We start from the raw sequence: 13,418 nt of genomic DNA, 5'->3' as shown, positions 1-13,418 counted from the left end.
TAACCCAACAGATCCTGATTCACTTTTATAGTAAGAAAGGCCAGCTAAAATTTAAGGGTTATATATTTAATGGTACATGAAATTTCCATGTTCAACATTGCCTCAGATTTCAAAATGCGAAAAAAAAAAAATCATATATTCACACCAATTTATATTTAAAGAACATTTTTTCATACTATATTTACATCACATGGTTTCTATCTCACACACAAACCCTGATTTCTCTCCAGAAGTTGTGTTTAATCTCTTCATATCATATCCTTCTAAAATAGTTTTCTCTTCCTTTGTATAAGACCAGTCTGACACGTGGAGCTGATAACCACCATCATCTCACCAGGTTAATCCCTCCACAGTGCAGAGGAACTAATGGTGCTTTTCACTGTGTTTGCTGCTGCAGGCTGAGATCTGAGCTTTTTCAAATTTTGATTTAGGTTTGGAATTTTTCTATACATAAGAGAGATTTTGAAGTCAACATCGAAGAGCTGTACCTCTCTGTCTGTTTGTCCTGATGGTGATTTCTCCATAGGTGATGCCACCTGTTCTGTGCGCTGATGAATAAACTGCAGGTGGATCACTGACTGCAAAACAAGACAAAGTCATGTAACAGACACATAACCTTTTATTTTAGGATGAAATAAATCTATAATAAAATTTAAATCTATGAATTACAGTTGAAAAGTAAAGCTTTAAACTGAAGGAACTTTAACAACTCTACTTAGTTCTCAAAACAGGAAGCTTAATGACCACAGAGTTGCTCATGTGTCAAAACAATGTAACACTTTGACAAACTGCATCTTGTAAAGGAAACAAACTTGCAAACCTCTGAAACTAATTTAAAATAAAATTACGAACAATAAATTTGTATCCGACAGCCTGACGCTCAGAGTGAAGTCTCTCTTTCAACTTCTTTAACACAGGGTGGACACAGCTGCGCATGGGCCTCAGTGTTTTCCAGCGTCAGGGTCCCTCTGCTGTGTGCTTTGTACTGCCTGTCAGTGTTGGGGAGTAACGGAATACATGTACCGCCGTTACGTATTTAAAATACAAAATATGAGTAACTGTATTCCGTTACAGTTACCGTTTAAAAAGGTGGTATTTAGAATACAGTTACTTTGTTGAAATAAATGGATTACACGGCGGTACTTCCCTGTTTCATATTGTGGCGGGTCAGGACTGTTTGGGTTTTGTTTGACAGCTACGTTCTGTTGTTCCAGGCGGCAGCGTTACGGTTGCCATGGTTACAGTGTGACGCTCTCTCTCTCTGTTTCCTGGGTGAGAGAGGCCTTTTTGTTGTTGTTGTGCTAAGCTAACAGGCAGAATGCTACAGGTATAGCTCTAAAGAATGTAGCATCATAGGCAGTGTAGTCCGTGCTGCAGGGAGAATGGACTGCCATACCCGTTATGTGTCTGTGAGCGAGGGAGGGAGAAAAAGGAAAAGTACGAGCTGTCATCGAGCAAAAACGGGAGCTGGAAGCATGTAAATATAATAATAACCACTGCAGCCAAGAAGAGAGCCTGACGAGCCCAGTTGTAAGTAAACTATTAAGACTCGACTGTACACCGTGTTCGTGTTCTCCTCCAAAAACAATAAGTTCTGTTGGAGCAGCCTTTCAACGCCTCTCTCTGTCTCTGCTAGCAAAGTTGACCCAGCCAACAAAGTAAAGCTAGTTTTCAGCTACGAGCCGACACAGAACCCACCGTATTAGCCAGAGGTCCCTTTACTACGGTTCAGAGCCGCGGACCTTCAGTAACAGTAATAAATCACAGCAATAGTACATTCATGTAGTTGTAAACAGCATGATAATATATTAAGTAATCCAAAGTATTCAGAATACATTACTCTCATTGAGTAACGTAACGGAATACGTTACAGAATACATTTTGGGGCATGTAATCTGTAATCTGTAATGGAATACATTTTAAAAGTAACCTTCCCAACACTGCGCCGCTTAATTTAATAAGGAAGTCCTGAGGTTCTGTCTGCCTGTTGAAAGGTCACTTCTAAATGCAAATAAGTTTTTTTTAATAATATGAAGTCTTATCTTTTGAAAAAACTCCCTAAACAAAGTTTGATTTGCGTGTTGAGCATGTGCAATGGACTGAAATCTTTTAAAGCAATTTTGCATCCAACTAAATCTCCACCTTTTAGTCTAGTGTGTTGTTCTTATAACAAACAATGATCTCACTTAATTGTGCTACCGTGAAATCAACAAACACAGACAAAGAACTGAATGAAATGATGATTAAAAAAAATTAGAGGCTGACCTGCAGTCCATCCTGCAAGAATCACCAAAATCTGAACCAAATGTTATCACAATCCATCTAACACATGATTATCTAACGGGAAAGCTGATCTGTACCTCTCATCATCTTTGATCCATGTTGGCCTTCTGCTGTTGTTTTTCTCACTGATGAGTAAGTGACAGCTGCTGCAGCATCTCTCTCTGCAAAAATCAAATGGAAAGATTTTCTAATATTAATAATGTTTTAAATCATTAGACAAGTAAAAACTGGGATGAATTTGAAATATTTTTCCATCTTTTTGTGATATTAAATTAAATTAAATTAAATTAAATTAAATACTGAAACTAGACTGTAACAGAGCTGCTACTTCTTCTTCCGCACAATGACTTGTAGTTCACACAGGATTTGGTCATAAACTGAAGCTCTGAAAGTACTGAAAATATTGACCTGAGCAAACACATATTTATTAAAAACTCCAAACATTAACTTCTTAGACTGAATAAATAAGAGGTTTATTGAAACCTCAGAGGAAGATTAAATTTTTCAGCGTTTACCTTGTAGGAAACTTGTTGTACCTCTTGTCCTTTTTGACCCATTACGGTCACCTGCTGATAATCTTCTCCCTGAAAACCAAATGCAAACAATAGAACTGTTACTGCTGTTGTTTCATCATGTGGAATATTAATATAAGGCAGTTAATTATATTTAAAAATGGAAAGTAAAAGAAAGATTTGCTTAAGTATAAAGCTGCGTGAAGCCACAAAAAGTAGAACTATTTCTATCTTTCGGAGTTCTGTGGTGAAACAACAAGTAAAGGTTTGTTTTTTCATCCAGAAGGAACAGTAACAGCCGTTTGCAGCTAGGTGTAACATGTAGATGTAATGTAACAGGAAACTGGACAGCAGAAGAATTTTGCTAGCATTGACACTTTGACCACAAAATCTCACACATAGCTTTTTCCTGTGTCTGAATTGAGATGCTAACAGAACTAACTTAAATATGTGATGCCCAAATATAGCATTTCGATGCACTATAGTGACTTTAATTTAACTCTGTGGCTCAAATTTGTCCTCAAAAAAAACAGAAGTGTGAAAGCTGCACATGCTGTGCATCATGTAATAGTTTTTAAAGGAACAGCTCGCCCCATAATCACACCTACATGTGTTTGGTCTGCAGTGCTGTTTGAGTTGCTCACTGTTGGGGTTATGGGCTGTAGAGACGATGCTCAATGTGTCAAAACTCAACAGAGAAAAATTGTGAAGATTTTGGTAGACTGAGTTTTAGGTGATCTGTCTTTCAAAACTAGTATAATATTTAAGCATTAATATTTGAGCAGAATGTGACTCTTACCGTCAGGTTTTCTCCAGACACATCGTCTCACCAATACAACCAGTAAAACCAGCAGCAGCAGCACTCCAATTATGGAGGGAACAATGGCCAGCACAGTGAGAGGAACAGAGGAGTGCTGAGGAGGAAAGGAAAATGAGGAGAGGGAGGCAGTGGAAGCTGATTCAGGAGGAGAGGTGGGAGAACCTGCATCTACTAAGAAATACAAATTGTTGTGGTTAGTTTGACTCTCTTTGAGTCTAAAATCTGTAAAAGAAGCAAAAACCTCACCTGTGACAGTGATCCAGCTGGATGGAGACTCTCCATGACCGCTGATGTCACACTTGTAGAGGCCTTCATCAGACCTGGAAACATGCTGGATGGTCATGTGACCTGTAGGCTGCTTCCTGATGAGGGAGCCATCTTTATAGAAAGCAGCTGTGATGTTGGAGGGAGTGGTCTCTGTTTTACAGAGCAGAGTGACGTCATCTCCCTCCATCACAGGGAGGACAGGACTCTGCAGGATCACTGATCCACCTCAACACAGAGACAAACTACAGCATTTCATCCATTTACACACAGCTTCATCAACACTAACTCCACACACTCAGCTTACCAGTGACTGTCAGGTTAACCATGTTACTGATGGGACCCTCTCTGGACTCACACCAGTAAACTCCACTGTCCAGTGGGACAATGTGGTTCATGATGCATGAAGAACTGTCTAAGCTTCCAAACTTATCTCCACACTGAGTCCTCTGATCTTTGCTTGTGTTTCTCCTCAGAGTCCACCCAGCAGAGCTGTCGTCCTCCTCACAGCTCAGAGACACAAAGTCTCTAATAAAGAACTGAGAGCTGCTGGGACTCACAGTCAGACGAGCTGTGAGAGAAATGATTACAACAAAGCCAAACATGAGGAATAACTTTGTCACAAAGAAAACATACATTTGTTGAAAACCAAGAGAATCTTTGTTGGTGTATTTAAGGTGCAGGCAGAAGATGATCCAGGAGTGTAACTCGTGCACAGGTATCATAAAAGAAATCTTTAGAGGTGCTGGCAGGTAGATTTTGTTATGTTGCAGCTCCTCAGTTCATCTTCAGTCTGAAAAGTGCCAATTTAGCTTTTCCCTCTTTTTTTTTTTTTTTTTTGTTTGACTACAATTTGCATGGGGTGTCTCTGCTTATCTATGACCACATATGGTCCTTCAAAAGTAACATAAACATCTGCTGGCTGATGCTGAGTGTGTCTGTATTACAGCACCAAGAAAGCCGTGTTAAACAGTGCACATGCTGGTTATCACCCAACTCCTAAATCCTCTTATTTTAACATTATATCACTTTATATTTAACAACCTGCCCCCTTCTACTGATGTTAAAAGAATAAACTGATATTTAGAGACTATGGTACTAATGCCTTCATAATTATTTATTAAAATCTGTCATTATTGAATCAGGACTGTTTTTTTTTTAAACAATCATCACAATTTTATAGGCTTGTTTAATTTCTCACAGACACATAGTAAACCTAATCTGTCTCCATTGTTGTGCTACGTCTTGGTACTTGGGACTCAGTTACAATTGTTTTATGCTCTTTTATTTGTCATTAAAAAAAAGCTTCCTCACCTTGGTTCATTGCACAGCATTCATTGCATAGCAGCGACATCATGACTGAAAGGAAAGCCCAAGAGATAAAGAGTCAATAGATTTTCGCGTGTTTTGGGTTTAAATACTAAATATCCACTCGACCTGTGGGGCAGTGACCTCAAGCTGAATGTCAGACTGATAAACAGGATGTGCTCTGTAGGGGGAGGTGAGGATGCAGTTTAACACCGCTGTAGTTCATCTGCACCATCGACCAGTAAATCTGAGTTTTTAACTCATTTAGTCGCATGAAACTGTGTAGCTGTTAAAATTTCACCTTAAACACAAAAAACCCAGCTGGATTAAAGCACCTGAAGCATCCACCTGTGCTTCCTTTTATACTGTGCAACCACATTTACTGTTACACCCTTTTCCCTTTTGTTATTAACACAGGTTTTAAGTCTTAAGTAAAAGCAAATACCTGTGGCTTCAACCCACTGCCACTCTCAACCAGACTACAGACTACTAAAAAGAGCACATGATACTTACAGAGCGGCCACAGAAGAGGTGTTTGTCCCATCGTGTCACACAGATCTGAGACCTTTTTGTTCCACTGCAGCACTCGAGCCCTCCTCCTTCCTCTCAGTAAGAAAGTTTGCGGGCTCTGTGGCTTCTCTGCAGCACTTCTAGGAAATTGAAGGAAAAAAAAGTATCTAAAATGTGAATTTTAAAGGTGTATTAAAGTGACGTTATTATTATTTTTTTTCTGTAATCCCACAAAAAGAAAAAGTTGTAATGTAGCTTTTACGACACAGTAAAAGTGAGAAGTAAGCAGAAAGAAATGTACGTTGACTGTGTGTACCTGAGTGACAGTGGCACAAGGTTTGTTCATGCTTCCTTTAATGTAATAAGTCATGTAGAATCAGAATGTTATTGAAAAGAGCTTATGTGAAATTGTAAGCTGTAGTGAATCAGCTGAACTCTAGTAGTGTCATAACAGTACTTTTCCAGTGGAAGGACTTGCAGCCTCATTTATGTGTTATGTGGGAGTTGATACATAACAGCTATGAGAGCCTGTGATATATGAGTAAATGTGATGTGCATGTTACAGTTTATGTGTGTGCAGGAGAATTGTGCGTTATTTTAATATTTTTATTTTACGGTGTAGAGGTAAACAGTTTCTACACCAGAGCTCTCGATTCTCATTCCTGGTTTATTCTTCATCACCACACAACTGCTCCAAAACACGGCAACACACTTCTGTGGTGCAAGTGGAGCCCTCTAGTGGTCCACCACAGTAATATATATATTTATATATTGCTGTTTTCACCGAAAAGTTCTAATGAACTACATCTTTAGTAAAGTTTCTGTGATGCATCAGTTAAGGAGACCACCGTCAGGAGTCGTGGCTCAAGGGTTGGGAGTTCGCCTTGTAATCGGAAGGTTGCCGGTTCGAGCCCCGGCTTGGACAGTCTCGGTCATTGTGTCCTTGGGCACCGGACACAACACACATTCTACAGGCGTGAGAACTAGAGTTATATAAAGCACGCAAAACGTCCTTATTTTATATTTTTCAGTCGCAGGTTGCTACTTATAAAGCCTCCGAGAGGGGTATATATGCGGCAGTCTGACTGCTTGCATTATGATTGTAAGCCCAACAAGGGACATTCATAGACATGTGTCAGAAAGCAAACTGGGGTTTTGCATGTCAAGGTATCGAACTGACAGTAAGTGACCTGCTCTACTACCTGAGCTACAGACACTCCCTGACCGCTTGTCACGCAGTGATTTTCCTTCATTTACAGTTTTTCTCAGTTGTTTTGGTGCTTTTCTCAGATCAAAATGAAAATTCTCAAAAACATTAGTGCAACCTCCACAACATTTAGTCATTTCATCAAGATTATAAACAATACAACGAAAAAGAGCTCATTTATATACTTCTTATATCAATTTATAACAAAATATCCACCACTTTTTTTTTATTTTGCGCTCGCTTTCTACACACACACACACACACACGTTTATAATCTTCATAGACCCGTTTGCATGACTCTCTGATAATGTCTGCTAACTGGAAGAAGATTCAAATGACGCGCCAAGTGGCGTCTTTTCTGTGAGCAAAACAGCGGAACTCAGCCACGTAGGGCTACGTGGCTGAGTTCCTGTTCAAAAACACAAACACGCCTCTACCAGCACCAAAACAAACGGCTTGCCCAGCTCGATCGTCGTTTATTTTCTTACAGAAATGTCGTCTTTTGTGGTTTTCCTCTCCTTTGCATTATTTGTGACTTCTGCATTAGAAGGTACGTTTAGCGGTAAGATAAACTGACAGGCTTTCCACAATGTAAATAACAGCAGTGCAGGAGCTTGTGCATTTGTTTTGACACCACATATGGAGTAAAATGTAAGCTTAGAGTTTAGAAAGTATTTTTAAAATATTTGTCATGAATTGTTGGTGGGTAAAGTCATCATATTTGATACTAACGTGGTGAAAAATTGCACTCTGCACTCTGCAGGGAAAGTAAGACTGGTGTGCACGGAATGAAAGCGAAACTTTACAGGTTCCTGGTTTCTGCAGGGACATGTTGTACTCTGGTTCTCTCTCGTCACTCCCCCCAGATAACAAAGACATTCAAAGTGTGTGTGTGTTTGTTAGTAAATCTTGTGTGACGTTTTCTGATCATTTTGCTTCATGTTTGGTTAAACCGAGTTATTTGAATGTATGAATCTGGCACTACATAAAAATAATGCAATCAAATCAGTTTTGTTGCTGATCTTTCACATGTCCAAGACACTAATAACCACCAATGCCCCACCCCCATACTATTTATTACATGGAAAACAATCCCATTTTTGTGGTGTTAATAATAAACGATTATTAATTCTTATGTTAAGGCTCAAAATCCCGATTTAATGTTTGATCATTTTGATATTTCCTCAAGTTAAGTGAATTATTATTTGAAAAAAAAAAAAAAAGCTATTGTTGCATGAGGATTTTATGGCTGATTTTTTGCTTGTACGTTTTGGGCCTCAAAGGTGTCAAAAGGGTGCAAAATACATCAATTTATATATTGATAACATGTCAGAGTAAAAGACACTGGATTTCAAAAATGTTACTAAAGTTTGGAATAAATGTACAAAACTACTAGAATAGGGCTAAAATGTCGTTTAGTAAAAAAATTTATAAATAAATAATTACAAAATGTCCAAGATTGACAGTATAGCACATTATCAATATTTGCTTTCTTTTTCTTTTCTCTTTGTGTTTAGATCACACAGAGGTCAAAGTGAGGTCTGGGGAAAATGTCACCCTCCAGTGTCAGGGTCCCAGAGGTTTAGATATCACCATGTTAGAGTGGAGCAAACCTGAGTTCAACTCACAGGGTTATGTGTTCTTCTTCCAAAACCATCGTTTGTATGAAAACTACCAGCACGAATCCTTTAAAGGCCGAGTGGCGCTGAAAGATCAATCGATGAAAGATGGAGATGTTTCTGTGATTCTGAGGAACGTCAACATCAACGATACAGGAACATACAGCTGTGAGATTACAACCAGGATGAAGGGAAAAGTAGTTCATGAGGTTGTGCACTCCATCAACCTCACAGTCACAGACTCAGGTGGGTTTGTAGAGGTTCGACTTACAGCTTTTAGAGCGCAGCTGTTTATGGAAGGGCTTTGCTTCTCTTCTTTTATTTTGAAAGGTGTTTTAAGTTTTTTCATCCCCTTCCTGTTAGTGGCTGAAAATGGTGACATGGATGCTCTCCAGTGATTGTATCTGCAGTCACATGATCAGCAATCAGCTGCTGGCAGTGACATCATGTCTACTGACTGTTAGATATGTTTTAAAATTTAAAACAAGAAGTATTGTCAGTACAATCAGTAGCAGAGTTCTCACGGGTGTTTCTGATCTGCTTGGTTCACAGATGAAAACATCAAGGGTGGAGAAGAAGAGGATGGAAAAAACATGAATAAGTTTCTCCCACTTATATTTGGTGTGTCAGTTACTGTTCCAATTATGATGTGTATTGTAATTCTAATTATAGTAATCATCCGCAAAAAACAAAAGGAAAACCCGCACATAAATTATACAAGTGTCGGTTCGCAAATGAACTTTTACCAGCTGATGAGACAACTTTGCTCAGTTTCTACTTAAATGGTTGTGACTTTTGCTATTCTATAAAGCTGTAAATATTTGAGGTTGTGCAGCTTTGCACTTTTCTGAACCTTTAATCACGGCTAAAGCTTAAAACACCCAAGTAAGATGATTAGCAAGATGATTAACAAAGGGGCTGTGCACAGCAGTGTAACATCACAACTCCGGGACGCATCCAGGAAGCCGATTTTAACATCCATCATTAGAACTCATGCTAGTCCTGCATTTTAGCTTGCTGTACTGATGTGTAGGTGACGCACCATGGTGTAGTACATCCCCCTTACTGTGTAAACACTAGGGATGGGTACCGGTATCGGTTCTGACATAAACGGTAGTAACCAGACTGAAAAGCAGCTCACATTTCGGTGCTTTTTTTCCCTGAGATGTCATGCACTTTGAATTCTAGCCAATCGTTTTACCTTTGCAAGCGTAGTAGGCGGGCCCAGGTACGTACCTTCTTTTAGAGCAGAGCTACAGATTAAAAATGCCCAAGGCGAAGTGGTCAAAAGTCTGGCTGTACTTCACAGCAAAAGATGCCAACTGTGATGGCAGATACTCCCTTCACTCTGGCCAAAAAGGCTAAAATGACCAAAGAAAAAGTGGAAAACAGCTAAACATGAGAGGTTTTTGGATAAAGTTTGTGTTTTTTCCATTGTTTAAGCACTGCTTCCAGCCAAGAGTGATACCATATATGCCCCATAGCTGCAGAAAAGGCTAACATTGTTATCTTTTTACAAAAAAACAGCTAAACATGAGAGGTTTTTGGACAAAGTTTGTGTTCTCCATTCTTTAAGCACTGGTTCGAGCACTGTTTAAGCACCTTTCAAAAGTACCGGTTTGGCACCCGTATCAGATAAAACCTAAACGATAACCATCCCTAGTAAACACTGTATTGGTGTGTCGCTCACTAGCGACATCTGCTGGATTTAAAATAATCAGATAAAGCGTGAGGAGAGCCGCTTAACTAGATTTATTCATTACAAATGAGTGATGAATGGTCCCGTTTACATAACCAGCTCATCATAAAGTACTGAATTAATAAAATTAATAATTTTAATTTATTTAAAAAAACAAACAAACTAATTTTTAAATGTTAAAAAATTTAATCAGAAATTAATTTGACAGCTGAGTCAAAGTGGAAACAGGAAAGGAGACACACTGAACTTGTTTGGCGTTATGAGATCAAAACGACTCCCAGACTGGAGAATTACATTTTTCTTAAAAGTGTTCTATTGTACAGTAAACGATACACAAGCCACACAAACAGCACCAAAAGACATTATCTCCCGCTTAGCATGAATGCAAATGAGTCGAAAGTTGCGCTTCTCAATTTGGTACCTCACCACCTTACACAGTGCAGCTGTATTGGTCACGTGATTTTTTTTCTCCTAAAAGATTAACACATGTGGGGTTTCAAACCTTGTGATTGACGTGCCAATGATTTGTATTTTAGTGATTTACTGTCAGCAGTTTGGTGCAGAGCATGAGGTTGCTCTGAAACCGGAGCAGGTGGGGGGGCTGCTCTTCACCCAAGTAAGTATGTTCAAGCTGGTAGTAGGTAAACAGGACAGTGATGATCACGTTGTTCATCAGCCCCCCCGACCTACCACCACCTTTGTGTAAAACAGATCCTTTGTGCGGTACTTTTCGTTTATATGAATTGTTATAAATCGCAATAGAATCACTGTTAGCATGTAAAACTGATTCCCACTTCATTATATTTTTATTGGGTGCATTTGAGCGCATTCTGTTTAACTTTGGATCAGTTGTAGTCAGTCAGCCTGACACCTTGTTGCTTTCTGTATGTTTATGTTTTAATTCCTTGTCTTTTGGTGTTGATGGACCACAATCTTGGTGAATATAGTTCTTGATGCCAAGCCATCCAGATGTATATATATATATATATATATATATATGTGTGTGTGTGTGTGTGTGTGTGTTTGTGTGTAAATTGCTGCACTCTCTGATAGTATAAAATGGTTCAAATTAAAATTGTTCCAGCAGTCATTTTGCTTTCTGTTAATTTATTTCAGTGTCGAAGTTGTTTACAACGTCTAATTTCATCATAAAAATTCAACTGACTCCATAATACATCACATCTAAAAGACAGAAAGGTTTGCCTGGTGGTTTTAATGCAAGGGTTTTATTTATTTATTTTTACGATGGTCAGATGAATCACCACATTTAAGAAAAAGGAAATAGAAAGTGTAAGCGCCAGACGTCTGCTTTATATTTTTATTTACGATTGAATTCATGTTTGTTTTATTATTCATAGATTCATTACATAAGTCATTTTTTCAGGATTAATACATGTGAAAGTATATGTGTTTACATAAAGTAATTTTAAGTCACTTTTTTTGGGATTGGAACCTAAAAGGGGGTACCTCTCACTTTAAGTATGTAAGTGCAATAGTAGCATGAAACCCTGTGTGAGAGGGAAGGGGAGGAGCATGGACAGAGAGGTAAGGAGTCTCATGGTTTTCTGACCGTGTGCACAGGTAGTTTTGGATAACTGCTATTTTTTGGAACTTTCATGCTTATTTTGGAAGGAGTTCATTGTTACATCTTCAGTTTGTAATAAATAAACAGTCTTCAAATCATAATGCAACTGGAAGCATTTCTTTTGGAAACCAGGAACACGCGTCAGCCATAGACTCCCCTTTTTTGAACTTGGTTTATTGGAAATTACCCTACAGAAAGTGTTAAGAAATATTTCCTTTAAAAATGACTGAAGTGTTCCCGTATTTCCACTTTTTGACCTGCAACAGGAACGACTGTAGCTTGTTTAAATTAGGACAAAGCAAAAATAGTCATCATTGGCAGACAATTTAAAATACTCTAAGTTTACTTTCTAATATTTCACAGATTAAATGTGTTGTTTTTTTTTACTTTATTTCATTTTCTTTTATTTTATAGAGGTAATAAATGTATTTTGCCTAAGACAAATAGAAATAAATGAAAGCAACACACTCTCTGTTGTCAGTGAGCTCTAATGCTGCCGAGTGATGTTTTTCTGCTTCTGTTAGTGGCTAAAAATGCTGTGAAACAGCAAAACATGATAGATGAGCGATGCTTTCTACAATTTATTAACCAAGTGGCTGCAGGTATAATCATCAGTTACTGGTCTGACATCCAGGTCATTGCCAGCAGATATTCGGAAAAACTAAGGATATAACTGATAATCCTTCTAAGGTGAAAAAACAGAAACTGGAACCAGTACATGTGTAAGGTTCATAAGACTTGTGGAAGTCTTTTAAAAGTAACCACAGAATCAGTATTAAGATTTGAAACTGTTAACATAAGCTATATCAAACATGTAAACAACATATGGGCAGGTGTATAAGCATAAAATGAGGCAACGGAAGCAGATTTGCAAAATAAATAAAATAAATAATAAAAAAAAATAATTTGACAAAGAAATTTACTCTTTATTAACCTCTTTAGCACTATATTTTGCACTTTAACCACGTTATTTTTTTTATTTCTATTTGTGTTTCTGTTTATATATTTATGCTTTTGATCCAGCTGGAGCCAATCACCTGGAAGTGTCCTGTCTATATCCTGGATTGGATTAAGAGAAATATCATCATTTGCAAGGAGTTGGAAGGACTTATCTCTAAATGTGGATTAGTAATAAATAACAATCATTCCCTTCACTACATTAGGTTGTAAGATTTGAAAGTGGTTGATGTCTTGTTTGGGGTTTTTTGCACTTACCTTGACATAATTATGTGATAAAAACTGTTCATCACTCTATAGCATTGTTGTATATGTTTCTGACATCTTTCTCAGAACTTTTTGATCAGACAATAGCAAGTGCACAGAGACGTGGCACTCAGAAAATCCTTAATTCAAATCTATGGGAGTCTTTAGAGACGATAAAGGTGGTGGTAGATGTTCAAGGAAGAAACAAGCTTTGTAAATTTTGCAGCAGTCAGCAAACTTTTAAAACACTAGATATCCTGTTTGACTGCTGACTGTATACATTTAGGTTTTATGACTGGGTGACCATTAAAATTAAAGATGGTGTAGCAAAGCAGTTTTTCATAATCATCCTGCAGCTGAGGAAATAGCAGCTTGGTTTCACTGTCGTCTCTAAAACAGATCAAATCT

General features: G+C 38.1%; 2 protein-coding genes across 2 annotated transcripts in view; one reads left to right on the top strand and one right to left on the bottom strand.

Annotated features, from left to right (window-relative positions):
• Positions 1-4,277, bottom strand: part of LOC102797571 (uncharacterized) — a 38,298-nt gene extending 34,021 nt beyond the window's left edge. Inside the window, exons 1-2 of the mRNA XM_087838138.1 lie at positions 4,187-4,277; positions 3,862-4,107 (exon numbers count right to left, since the gene is read on the bottom strand). Coding sequence (XP_087694264.1) covers positions 3,862-4,107; positions 4,187-4,277 — 337 coding nt within the window. The remainder of the gene's footprint in view (positions 1-3,861; positions 4,108-4,186) is intronic.
• Positions 4,278-7,317: 3,040 nt separating this feature from the next.
• Positions 7,318-9,354, top strand: LOC148103561 (coxsackievirus and adenovirus receptor homolog). Its single transcript, XM_087838821.1, has 3 exons — positions 7,318-7,454; positions 8,422-8,769; positions 9,076-9,354. Exons 1-3 carry the CDS (start codon positions 7,397-7,399, stop codon positions 9,303-9,305), a joined length of 636 nt encoding a protein of 211 aa, XP_087694947.1. The 5' UTR covers positions 7,318-7,396; the 3' UTR covers positions 9,306-9,354.
• Positions 9,355-13,418: the final 4,064 nt, after the last annotated feature.

The sequence above is a fragment of the Neolamprologus brichardi genome, chromosome 3, assembly GCF_056152115.1.
Source record: "Neolamprologus brichardi isolate AB-2024 chromosome 3, ASM5615211v1, whole genome shotgun sequence".
Classification (NCBI taxonomy): domain Eukaryota; kingdom Metazoa; phylum Chordata; class Actinopteri; order Cichliformes; family Cichlidae; genus Neolamprologus; species Neolamprologus brichardi.
Note: the sequence above shows the minus strand (reverse complement) of the source record. Positions and strands in the feature narration are given on the sequence as shown.

Excerpts from the sequence above, each read along its gene's own strand:
- LOC148103561 (XM_087838821.1), top strand. The coding sequence starts at position 7,397 with ATGTCGTCTTTTGTGGTTTTCCTCTCCTTTGCATTATTTGTGACTTCT. Across the intron at positions 7,455-8,421 it reads TGTGACTTCTGCATTAGAAG|ATCACACAGAGGTCAAAGTG; the intron begins GTACGTTTAGCG and ends CTTTGTGTTTAG. Across the intron at positions 8,770-9,075 it reads CCTCACAGTCACAGACTCAG|ATGAAAACATCAAGGGTGGA; the intron begins GTGGGTTTGTAG and ends CTTGGTTCACAG.